This window comes from Bufo gargarizans, chromosome 6 (genome assembly GCF_014858855.1).
Source record: "Bufo gargarizans isolate SCDJY-AF-19 chromosome 6, ASM1485885v1, whole genome shotgun sequence".
Taxonomy (NCBI): domain Eukaryota; kingdom Metazoa; phylum Chordata; class Amphibia; order Anura; family Bufonidae; genus Bufo; species Bufo gargarizans.
In genome coordinates, this window is record NC_058085.1 from 66,519,247 (window position 1) to 66,532,131 (window position 12,885).

At 48.9% G+C, this 12,885-nt stretch overlaps 1 protein-coding gene across 1 annotated transcript in view; it reads right to left on the bottom strand.

The window, feature by feature from the left end:
• The window catches only part of SPHK1 (sphingosine kinase 1), a 28,265-nt gene that overhangs the window by 9,899 nt on the left and 5,481 nt on the right, over nt 1-12,885 (bottom strand). The window contains exon 2 of the mRNA XM_044299716.1: nt 181-327. Within this exon, the coding sequence (XP_044155651.1) occupies nt 181-327 (147 nt within the window). The remainder of the gene's footprint in view (nt 1-180; nt 328-12,885) is intronic.

The following is a 12,885-nucleotide window of genomic DNA, read 5'->3' on the forward strand; positions in this document are numbered from 1 at the left end:
ACTGTTAGTCGTCCTCATTGCTGACCTCCCTGTCAGGGTCAGTATACATACAGTACATGGTACCTGGCTGCACAGAGGCAAAGTATAACCTCAAGGTCCCTTCCCCAGTTGCAGGTCAAGGTCCAAAAATACAGTGATTTAACCCATGAGTCACTCACCTGAGCCCTGTAGGCACCTTACCTGTGACCAGCAGAGTGAAGTGGGCATTGGTCTCTGTTAACATGGGCATCACATGGGTCTCAAAGAGACTCAACGCTTTTCCAGTTCCTCCCTGGGGATTCAGCAGCACCAGAAAACGTGCTGGGGAGGGCAGAAGGAGCGGGTGACCTGTGTTAGGAGACACGTACACGATCAGTTATCGAGGGCGTGATCACTGACATCAGGAGCGTTCTACAGTTTTTTGTGCCACTTTATTTTGTAAAATACGCAATGAAATTTGTGCATTTTTGGTGGCGTTTATGTGAAAATGCCTGAAAAAAAAAAAAAAATGTGCGGTGCACTAGTTGCAGAGAGAGCAGAGCCTCTAGGAGTAACGGCAACGCCCCCGTTGCTCCTGGAGCCCCATTTGCATATATTAAGACATCATTTTTCTCAGTAATGCGGGCACATATGAACATAGGACCAACACAGATGTCTTCAGCTGCCAAGTGCACATGTAACAGGTCAGCCAGTGTCATAGGTACAAAACTGCTGACAGATGCCCTTTTAAAATCTCATCCACTTTGCTGTAAAATGCTGCAGACATGTCATACTAAATCCACAAATGCTAATCCACCAGAGTATCAGCTTCATGTGTTCATACCCCAAGAGTGCGCTCACACGTGGAGTAAATGATGCCGATTCGATTTTAAGAAATTTCATCCACGCTCTGCTAAAAAAAAAACATATAAAGGGTGGATCGTCACCACGGATTTTACCCTTTGCAATAGAGAGTATGAAATCCGTGGCCATTTCCACGGCAGAAACCTCACGTAAGGGCTCACGCACACAAGCGTATTTTTTGTCCGCAATTTTTGCGGGTTGGATGCAGACCCATTCACTTCAATGGGGATTCATAAGATGCAGACAGCGCACCGTGTGTTGTCCGCATCTGTATGTCCGTTCTGTGCCATCCTTAAAAATATAGAACATGTCCTATTATTGTCCGCATTACAGACAAGGATAGGACTGTTCTATTAGGGGCCGGACGAACCGTTCTGCAAACGCGGAACGCACAGGGCTGGTATTCATGCTTTGCAAATCCGCAATTTGCAGACTGCAAAACAGGCTAAAAAAAGTCCTATTATTGTCCCCATTACGGACAATATTAGGGGCCGGCTGTACCATTCTGTAAAATACAGACGTCATGCGTATTTTTTGCGTACCGCAAAATACATACAGTCGTGTGCATGAGCCCTAAAAGGGTGATATAGCTTTACAGCTCATAAGGCTATTAGTATAAGATGAAAGGATAAGAGGGTTATGGATAACTTGAACTAGATGCTTTCTTTCAATTTTGGTACTTTTGTTTAGCGGAGTTCAATAAACCAGGCAATGAACTAGAGAGTCATCGCCAACCCAAATGGACATGGTCAAGTGGGAGGAGCCAGATAAATTATCATGATATAATATAAAATATATATATATATATATATATATTATATTATATCTTGGATGCTGGATCGTCTCCACAGCCGCGCTGGCACACCGTTACTTTTTCTGCTGTGCTGCCGATAAATTACATTATATATACACACACACACATACACAGTACAGACCAAAAGTTTGGACACACCTTCTCATTCAAAGAATTTTCTTTATTTTTATGACTATGAAAATTGTAGAGTCACACTGAAGGCATCAAAACTATGAATTAACACATGTGGAATTATATACATAACAAAAAAAGTGTGAAACAACTGAAAATATGTCATATTCTAGGTTCTTCAAAGTAGCCACCTTTTGCTTTGATTACTGCTTTGCACACTCTTGGCAATCTCTTGATGAGCTTCAAGAGGTAGTCACCTGAAATGGTTTTCACTTCACAGGTGTGCCCTGTCAGGTTTAATAAGTGGGATTTCTTGCCTTATAAATGGGGTTGGGACCATCAGTTGCCTTGTGGAGAAGTCAGGTGGATACACATTTGATAGTCCTACTGAATAGACTGTTAGAATTTGTATTATGGCAAGAAAAAAGCAGCTAAGTAAAGAAAAACGAGTGGCCATCATTACTTTAAGAAATGAAGGTCAGTCAGTCCGAAAAATTGGGAAAACTTTGAAAGTGTCCCCAAGTGCAGTCACAAAAACCATCAAGCGCTACAAAGAAACTGGCTCACATGCAGACCGCCCCAGGAAAGGAAGACCAAGAGTCACCTCTGCTGCGGAGGATAAGTTCATCCGAGTCACCAGCCTCAGAAATCGCAGGTTAACAGCAGCGCTCAGATTAGAGACCAGGTCAATGCCACACAGAGTTCTAGCAGCAGACACATCTCTAGAACAAATGTTAAGAGGAGACTGTGTGAATCAGGCCTTCATGGTAGAATATCTGCTAGGAAACCACTGCTAAGGACAGGCAACAAGCAGAAGAGACTTGTTTGGGCTAAAGAACACAAGGAATGGACATTAGACCAGTGGAAATCTGTGCTTTGGTCTGAGGAGCCCAAATTTGAGATCTTTGGTTCCAACCACCGTGTCTTTGTGCGACGCAGAAAAGGTGAACGGATGGACTCTACATGCCTGGTTCCCACCGTGAAGCATGGAGGAGGAGGTGTGATGGTGTGGGGGTGCTTTGCTGGTGACACTGTTGGGGATTTATTCAAAATTGAAGGCATACTGAACCAGCATGGCTACCACAGCATCTTGCAGCGGCATGCTATTCCATCCGGTTTGCGTTTAGTTGGACCATCATTTATTTTTCAACAGGACAATGACCCCAAACACACCTCCAGGCTGTGTAAGGGCTATTTGACCATGAAGGAAAGTGATGGGGTGCTGCGCCAGATGACCTGGCCTCCACAGTCACCGGACCTGAACCCAATCGAGATGGTTTGGGATGAGCTGGACCGCAGAGTGAAGGCAAAAGGGCCAACAAGTGCTAAGCATCTCTGGCAACTCCTTCAAGACTGTTGGAAGACCATTTCAGGTGACTACCTCTTGAAGCTCATCAAGAGAATGCCAAGAGTGTGCAAAGCAGTAATCAAAGCAAAAGGTGGCTACTTTGAAGAACCTAGAATATGACATATTTTCAGTTGTTTCACACTTTTTTGTTATGTATATAATTCCACGTGTTAATTCATAGTTTTGATGCCTTCAGTGTGAATCTACAATTTTCATAGTCATGAAAATAAAGAAAACTCTTTGAATGAGAAGGCGTGTCCAAACTTTTGGTCTGTAATATATATTGCAAACAGTATATATTGTATATATTGGTACGGTACAAGTAAACATTCAGCAGTGAAAGGGTTAATAAGGTTTGGGGTTACGCTAGGTTTACGTTTCCTTATCAGCCACACACAGCTTGGTTCTCGACACCATCTGCTCAGCCCCTGCAAACCTAATTGGGGAGCCCCTACTATCAGCTCTTCAAAAGCACTTCCACCCAAATTATCTTCCCACCCAGATGTAATCAGCGGGCATGTATACACACTGCGTACAAGTGCTTCTGTCATGTGGGGGAAGGGAGGTGACAACTGCTCTGCTATACCGCGGTTGTCACAAAGCGTCCCATTCTGCAGTTGGATTCCATGGGACAGAATAGGTTTTATGTGTTTCTTCCAGGGTGTTTTTTTTTTTTTTTAGCCATCACACAGGTCTCCAAACTTGTAGCTCTTCTGCTAATCCCTCATTTCCTTTTGCATTGAGGCTATGGGGACATGACCAAAATACCTAAAGTGGTGAATGCTCCCTCAAGGTACAGAACTGGACCATTTCCCAAAACTAATTAAAATGTCTACAATAAGGAGCAGTGTTGCGGAAAAGCAATGCCTTTTTCTATAAGGCTGCATTATGTTGAGGAGGAGGAGGAGGAGGAGGAGGAGGAGGAGGAGGAGGAGGAGGAGGAGGAGAGGCGAGGTTTAGAGCAGAGTTCCTGGAGTGGGGAAAATGACACCAAGTCACAAGAAGAGAGCCCAAAGAAATTACAGACCAGGAGCATTTCAGATATCCTTTCATGTGTAATGTCTGACATGTCAGATGTTCTCATTGGTGGAGGTCCAAGTATTGGGAGTCCATTGAGTGCTAGGAGGAAAGGGTTGAGGCACCAGCTTTACCTTTCCCAAACTTTACCTTTCCCAAACTGGAGGGGCACAGATCTCTGACAGCTAACAAGTTGTAAAGTTCTCAGCTCATGGGAGGTCCACACCAAGAAACTGATATTGCTCAACGAAAACATGACAAAAATGCGAGAAATGTCTGAAGATCCCCTTACCTTTTTTAAACGGGATAAAAATGGAGTTCCTCCTATCTAGTAGTCCCCAGGATATATTTCTTGCTCGCCAACCAGGACGTTGGCCAAGAAAATGGTGGACAATAACTAGTGGCCATACGCGTTAGGCTTAGGTTGGCTGAACCTGCCAGTTTTGGTGGGACCTGCTTACCATATATGAATACTCGTCCAACGCTCATTCATTATAGGTCTTGGAAAAAAGAACTGGTAAACTTCTCACCCGCCAAAAGAGGCCATCAGAGATGTATAGTTGTGGCTGATCCTCAATTCAAAAGACATGCATGCTTGGCCAAACCAACTTAAAATTGTTACACCAGAGACGGAGAACATTTCTTCAAGCTTTGCTTTGAGGCCAAAAGTGGTATTCTAGCTATCGAATGTCATAGGGCATGAGGATGGTCCCAAAGTAAAGTTCAAATGGGATCTGCTTTAGGTCCAGCTTTGGCAGCACCAGGTAGTCCCCACCTTCTGCTAGCTATCCTCCGTCCACATACGCACCTACCCCATCTTTTTTTTTTATAATCAGCAAAACACTGGTAAACACTGCGCTACCTGAACACCCAGCTAGACTGGTCGGATTAGGATCATGTTGTATATGTTAATACTTCTAGCGCCATTTAATCTGAGAGGATTTTTATTTCAGTTGAGCTAAGATTATTGGACATCCTAACCTGCCTCAGACCTAGTTCGCACGTAGGAAAACTTCCTCAGTTTACCCCAAAGATGCCATCTGTTCTTACCTACGTGATGCCTCTATGATGAGTCTACTTGATTGACCCTGTCTACCTACGTTAGGCCGCAACCAAAGAAAAAACAAACACTCATATTGGAAAAATGCCATACGTATTCACCAAGGAATCCACAGCAGAAGTCCCAGGATGACCCTTGGATATCAGCGCTGGATTTGTAGAATGAATGCCGCAGATCTGACTGTAGATTGATTGGGGCTAATCCATGGTCATGCACCCGTCTGCAATTTTGGCTCAATTTCCGGCGCTTTTCAATGTACTTTTGAAATCCAAGCAGCTTTTTTTGTTCCACTTGGATTTCCCATTAAAAACAGGAGTCGGATTTTGGTGTGGAATGCATACAAAATAAAGGCTGACTGAGCTAGGAGAGGATTCACACATCGGTATTTTGGGCCATTTGCAGCACTTTTACATTTTTCATGGCATTTTGTGTAAAAAAAATAAAAAAAATGAAAAAAGCCAGCTCAAGATGTTAGCTGAAGGTCTATGGCAACCATGAAATGCAGCACAAAAAACCCCAAGCGAAGTTTGTGTGTGCATAGGTGGACTGTTCATAGCCCCTACAGGGAAATTTCCCACTGGGCCACTACCCGGACAGGTCGCCACAGCCCTCCTCATGGCCGCCAGCTGGGTACATGTCATGGTCTTACCTTCTTACTGTTCTCCTTCGTTTGACATGTGCTGGCGGCCATCTTGGTTTCTGGGTTTCTTGTAGCCTCCCACCCTGCGGCTTCTCCTTCCCACTGGGAGGAGCTGGATGCCTAGCTCATATATATAGGAGGTCTGTGGCTTCAGTTCCTTGCTTGGTCCTCCTGTGTTCACATGCTTCTAAGACTGCTGCTGCTTCTGGTTCCTGATCCTGGCCTCGTCTGACTACCCCGTTGGTTCCTGATCCTGGCTTCGTCTGACTACCCTGCTGGTTCCTGATCCAGGCTTCGTCTGACTACCCTTCTGGTTCCTGACCTCTGTCTACGCAAGACCCTGCTTCGGTTTAGCCATCCGTTTGGACTTTTGCTTACAGCTTGATTTCAATAAAGCCTTCTTATTTCCACTTATCTCTTGTTGTACGTCTGGTTCATGGTTCCATGACATTAGGACCAAGCCCTGAATTCTGACGGTACAGGGCCATCCTCGCTACCTACGCTGGTTGCCAGACTTGATCAGCAGGATCACCTGTTGGGTCGGTTCGCTGTGGCGTTGCAAACCCTGCTTGAACGCACGGCTCATTTAGCTTCCGTTGCCGATGGGTCGGTTGTCGCTCCTGGGCCCGCTCCTACTGCCGCTCCGGTTGTTGCGCCAGAGTCTACCCCGACACCTGTTGCTGCGCCTGCGGTGTCTCGGGGTATGACCGGTTCTGCCCCCCTTCCACAGCGCTTTGGGGGAGAGCCAACTCAGTGCCGAGGTTTCCTTAACCAGGTGGGCATTTATTTTGAGTTGCTGCCACATGCCTTTCCTACTGAGAGATCAAAGGTGGGCTTCTTGATCTCGCTGCTCTCGGACAAGGCCTTGGCCTGGGCCAGCCCTTTATGGGAGAACAACAATCCGGTGGTTGCCGAGTTTTCCGGTTTTGTTGCTTCTCTTCGGAAGGTATTCGATGTGCCGGCTCGTGCTGCCTCTGCTGCGAAGCTCCTTATGTCCATCAGACAGGGTTCACGATCCGTAGCTGAATACGCCATTGAGTTTCGTACCCTGGCAGCAGAGGTGGGCTGGAATAATGAGGCTCTGGTCGCTGCTTTCTCTCATGGTCTCTCGGATGCCTTGAAGGATGAGGTTGCAGCTAAGGACCTACCAGTGGAGCTCGAGTCTCTTATTTCTTTCCTGATTTTGATTGACACCAGACTCAGGGAGAGACCTTCCTTTAAGGAGAGCCTGCGGAGGTCTTCTAACAGATTGGCGCCTATGTTTGCTGTCCCACCCGTGCCTCCCTCTCCTCCCACGCCTCCTGGGGATGACTTGTCTGGGGGTGAACCCATGCAGCTGGGGTTTGCTCGCCTGTCCGAGGGGGAGAGGGTACTCCGGAGACGCAAGGGCCGATGCATGTACTGTGGTCTCGGTGGGCATTTTCGGTTGGCATGTCCGAACCGTCCGGGAAACGCTCGCACCTGAGATCCTGTCGGGGGCAGATCTTGGGTGGAGTCTCCTCGTCCCCGGTTTCCCGTGTTGACAAACCACTGATCACTGTTGTCCTCTCCTGGGTCGGGGGCTCGGTGACGACCCAGGCGTTGGTGGACTCTGGTGCTGGTGGTTTGTTCATTGATAGTGTGTTCGCTGCCGCCAATTCCATTCCTCTGCAGCCTCGAGGTTCCCCACTGGCTCTTGAGGCGATAGACGGCAGACCCCTTCTGCTGCCACACGTGACTCATGAGACCCTTCCAGTGGGGATAGCCATTGGTGCCGTTCACAGAGAGTCGGTCTGTCTCCAGGTGATTTCGTCTCCACACTACTCGGTGGTCTTGGGGTACCCCTGGCTCCAGAAGCATAATCCGACTTTCGATTGGAGATCGGCAGAGATACTCTCGTGGTCACCGCAGTGTGGGGCTAGTTGCATCCATGGGCCTGTCAAGTTGCTGTGTACTTCCTCGGACTCTCTGTTGCCTCCTGAATACGAGGAGTACCGGGATGTATTCGATAAGGTGCGCGCGGTTGCCCTACCTCCGCACCGCCCATACGATTGTGCCATAGAGTTACAATCTGGTGTCGTTCCTCCTCGTGGCAAAGTCTATCCACTGTCGGTAGCGGAGAATGAGGCCATGGAGGAGTACGTGAGGGAGGCGCTTTCACGCGGACACATTCGCAAATCCTCGTCCCCGGCAGGGGCTGGATTTTTCTTTGTGAAAAAGAAGGGCGGTGAGTTGAGGCCTTGCATCGATTACAGGGGTCTCAATCGCATCACGATCAAGAACGCTTACCCGATACCCTTGATTTCCGAGCTGTTCGATCGCCTCAAAGGGGCCACGGTCTTTACCAAACTCGACCTGAGGGCGGCATATAACCTGGTAAGGATCAAGGCGGGCGATGAGTGGAAGACCGCGTTTAACACCAGGACCGGTCATTATGAATCCTTGGTTATGCCCTTTGGGTTGTGCAATGCGCCCGCAGTCTTCCAGGAATTCATCAACGATGTTTTCCGTGACCTGTTGCAGCAGTGTGTGGTGGTCTATTTGGATGACATCTTGGTATATTCTGAATCCATGGAGGCCCACATTATGGATGTCAGACGAGTGTTGCAACGGTTACGAGAGAACAGGCTGTTCGGTAAGCTTGAGAAATGCGAATTTCACCGATCCCAGGTAACCTTCTTAGGTTACATCATTTCCGCTGAGGGGTTCTCCATGGATCCTGAGAAGGTTTCGGCTGTCTTACAGTGGCCCCAGCCCAGTGGTCTCCGTGCCCTGCAGCGCTTTTTGGGCTTCGCCAATTATTATCGGAAGTTCATCAGGGACTTTTCCATGCTAGCCAAGCCTCTCACGGATCTGACCAGGAAGGGCAGTAATTTCCAGGTCTGGCCGCTCGAGGCCATCCGAGCTTTTGAGGCTCTAAAGTCCGCCTTTGTGTCGGCTCCGATTCTGTCGCATCCCAACCCTGGGTTGCCCTTTGTCCTCGAGGTGGACGCGTCTGAGACGGGAGTAGGCGCCCTTCTGTCTCAGCGTAGAACACCAGAGGGTCCTCTGCTTCCTTGTGGGTTTTACTCCCGGAAACTGTCTTCCGCGGAGTGCAACTATCAGATTGGTGACAGGGAGTTATTGGCCATCGTGCAGGCCCTTAAAGAATGGAGGCACTTGCTCGAGGGTTCGGTGGTTCCGGTTCTCATCCTGACGGACCACAAGAATCTGACCTACCTTTCTGAGGCCAAGAGATTGACACCACGTCAGGCCAGATGGGCTCTGTTCTTGTCACGTTTTAATTACATGGTCTCCTACCTACCCGGTTCCAAGAAAATCAGAGCGGATGCCTTATCACGGCAGTACTCCGAGCTGTCCGGGGAGGAGTCGATTCCGACTTCGGTCATACCTCCGAATCAGATCCTGGCCGCCATTCGCACCAGCCTGACCTCTCCCCTGGGTGAGCAGATTTTGGCGGCTCAATCTGGTGCTCCCTCTGGGAGACCCAACGGCAGGTGTTTTGTGCCTGAGGAGTTGCGCACTCGGTTGTTGCGAACCTACCATAACTCCAAGGCCGCGGGGCATCCCGGAAAGAATCAGCTGTCCTGGGCTGTTTCACGTCTGTTCTGGTGGCCTTCTCTACGTTCCGACATCGCCGCATATGTAGCGGCATGCTCCGTTTGTGCCCAGAGTAAGTCCCCTCGGCACCTTCCGTTGGGCCTTTTGCAACCCATAGCCACCGGGGAGCGCCCATGGTCACACCTGGGGATGGATTTCATTGTGGACCTCCCTGCATCCCGAGGCCATACGGTCATTCTCATGATTGTGGATCGGTTTTCCAAAATGTGCCACTGTGTTCCTCTCAAGAAGTTACCCTCTGCACAAGAGTTGGCCACGATTTTCGCCAGGGAGGTCTTCCGGTTGCACGGTTTGCCCAAGGAGATTGTGTCGGATCGGGGGAGTCAGTTTGTGTCCAGGTTCTGGCGCGCCTTTTGCTCCCAGTTGGGGATTCATCTCTCTTTCTCCTCGGCCTACCACCCTCAGTCCAATGGGGCCGCAGAACGATCCAATCAGGCCTTGGAGCAATTCCTTCGTTGCTATGTCTCCGATCACCAAGACAATTGGGTTGACCTCCTGCCTTGGGCTGAGTTTGCCAGGAACACGGCGGTGAACTCTTCCTCTGGGACGTCTCCCTTCATGGCCAATTATGGGTTCCAACCTGCCGTGTTACCGGAGGTATTCTCTCCCCAGGATATTCCGGCTGTGGAGGATCACCTTTCCGTCCTACGTGCTTCTTGGGTACAGATCCAGAGGTCCCTTGAGGTCTCTGCGATCAGCCTGGAGTCTCTGGCGCTGCGCAGACGAGCGCCCGCTCCTTCCTACCAGGTCGGAGACCGTGTATGGTTGTCCACCCGCAACCTCAACCTTCGAGTGCCCACTCCCAAGCTGGCGCCTCGCTTTGTTGGTCCCTTCCGAGTGCTTCGCAGGGTAAACCCGGTAGCCTATGCCCTTGCGCTTCCTCCTGGCATGCGGATCTCCAACGTGTTTCATGTCTCCCTGTTGAAGCCATTGGTGTGTAATCGTTTCACTTCCTCGGTTCCTCGGCCCCGTCCGGTCCAAGTGGGCAATCGTGAGGAATATGAGGTGAGCAATATCCTGGACTCACGCCTGGTCCGCGGTCGGTTGCAGTTTTTGGTCCATTGGCGTGGTTATGGTCGAGAGGAGCGTTCCTGGGTTCCCTCCGCAGATGTCCATGCTCCTGCTTTGCTCCGAGCCTTCCACGCACGCTTCCCTCAGAAACCGTTCCTTACTCCGCGGAGGAGGGGCCCTTGAGGGGGAGGTACTGTCATGGTCTTACCTTCTTACTGTTCTCCTTCGTTTGACATGTGCCGGCGGCCATCTTGGTTTCTGGGTTTCTTGTAGCCTCCCACCCTGCGGCTTCTCCTTCCCACTGGGAGGAGCTGGATGCCTAGCTCATATATATAGGAGGTCTGTGGCTTCAGTTCCTTGCTTGGTCCTCCTGTGTTCACATGCTTCTAAGACTGCTGCTGCTTCTGGTTCCTGATCCTGGCCTCGTCTGACTACCCCGTTGGTTCCTGATCCTGGCTTCGTCTGACTACCCTGCTGGTTCCTGATCCAGGCTTCGTCTGACTACCCTTCTGGTTCCTGACCTCTGTCTACGCAAGACCCTGCTTCGGTTTAGCCATCCGTTTGGACTTTTGCTTACAGCTTGATTTCAATAAAGCCTTCTTATTTCCACTTATCTCTTGTTGTACGTCTGGTTCATGGTTCCATGACAGTACATAACAATCTGATGCTCTCAGCATTAATTAATGCTAGGAGCTTTAGGTACTTATGCATCTGGCCAACTGGGGCATTGGAGGTGTGGCTGACTCCATTGGTCGTGCACTCCCGACTAACCTGTCTGTCCCATGGGCTGATTTTAATAAGTACAAGTATAAGGCCTCATGCACACGGCCGTTGCCGTTCACTTGAATGGGTCCGCAATCCGGAGCTTCAGCGAGGAACGGAGGCACGGAACCCCACGGAAGCACTACAGAGTGCTTCCGTGGTGTTTGTCCATGCCTCAGGACCGCAAAAAAAAAAAAAAAAAAATAGAACATGTTCTATTTTTTTTGCGGTGCGGACAGATCACGGACCCATTCAAGTTGAATGGGTCTCGATCTGTTCCGGCCACCGCATGGACATTGCGGTCCCCAATGCACGCCTAAGGCCTCTTGCACTTTTTTCTTTCGGTTTACGTTCTGTTTTTTGCGTTCCGTATACGGAACCATTCATTTCAATGGATCCGCAAAAAAAACGCTATGTACTCCATATGCCTTCTGTTTCAATGTTTCTGTTTTTCCCTTCAAAGATAGAACATGTCCTATTATTGTCCTCACAACGGACAAGGATAGTACTGTTCTATCAGGGGCCAGCTGTTCCGTTCCGCAAAAAACGGAATGCACACGGACGTCATCCGTATTTTTTGCTGATCCGTTTTTTGCGGACCACAAAATATTGAAAAAGCCATATGGTCGTGTGGAAGAGGCCTAAAGCTGTAGCCTGCTCTCCCCGAATTATTGGAGGCCACTTGGCACCAGGAGAAGTAAAATACAGAGTGGGCTCAGCATGCATGTGGAACCTGCATCCCCTAAATTCAATGAAGGCCGGTACGGCACCAGCGGAGGTAGTATTTAGTGTAGGTTCCTGTCCTAAAGAGATCGCCTTGACGCTGGCGGGCAGGCACAAATAATTTTGTACAAAAAGTATTTGCCAAGAATCTCACATTTATAACGTAGCATTAGCATAATTTCTATAGTGAGTACGGCACGATTGTATTTACTCTATTATTTGTTTGCAGGGTGCTGTGTTTGTTTTTGCTTTTGCGCTTTCAGCCATGCTGGGATGTGCTGACTAACCCCAATTTCTGTCTTTTCAGGAGAGGATTCACACATCAGTATTTTGTGCCATTTTCACCACTTTTAAATTTTTTTATGACATTTAACAAAAAAAAAAAGAAGCTCAAGAGGTTGTTAGCTGAAGGTCTATGGTAACTATGAAGTGCAGGGGGGAAAAAACAAAACTAAATTTGTGTGTGCATAGGCCCTCTTCATGGCCGATGGCTTGGTACATAATCATCTGATGCTCTCAGAATTTATTAATGCTAGGAGTTTCATCTGGCCAACGGTCACAGGTGCCCTCCTGAACTCAACTGTATCACGGTCCTTAGGATGGTGATACAGTTGAATACTGTGGCGGGGGTGGCACCAGGCTCGGACTGGCCCACAGGGGTACAGGGGAATCCCCCGGTGGGCCCCTGAGCAAAGTGGGGCCCTAGTCTGCCACCCCCTGCACAAGTGGCACATAACACATTAGATTTACTGCACTACATACCTATATTCAATGTACAGCACCTCAACCAGCTTATGTTCATATAAAAAACTTGTTAGATTATTATATTTGAATGTATCCGTACGGTGGGCCCCCAAAATTAATTTTACTGGTGGGCCCTAGGTACCCCAGTCCGGCACTGGGTGGCACTGAGGTATTTGGTTCTGCTGGGGCGGTATTCTGTGCTGCACTGCTGTATCCCAGGCCCTGCCTTCTTC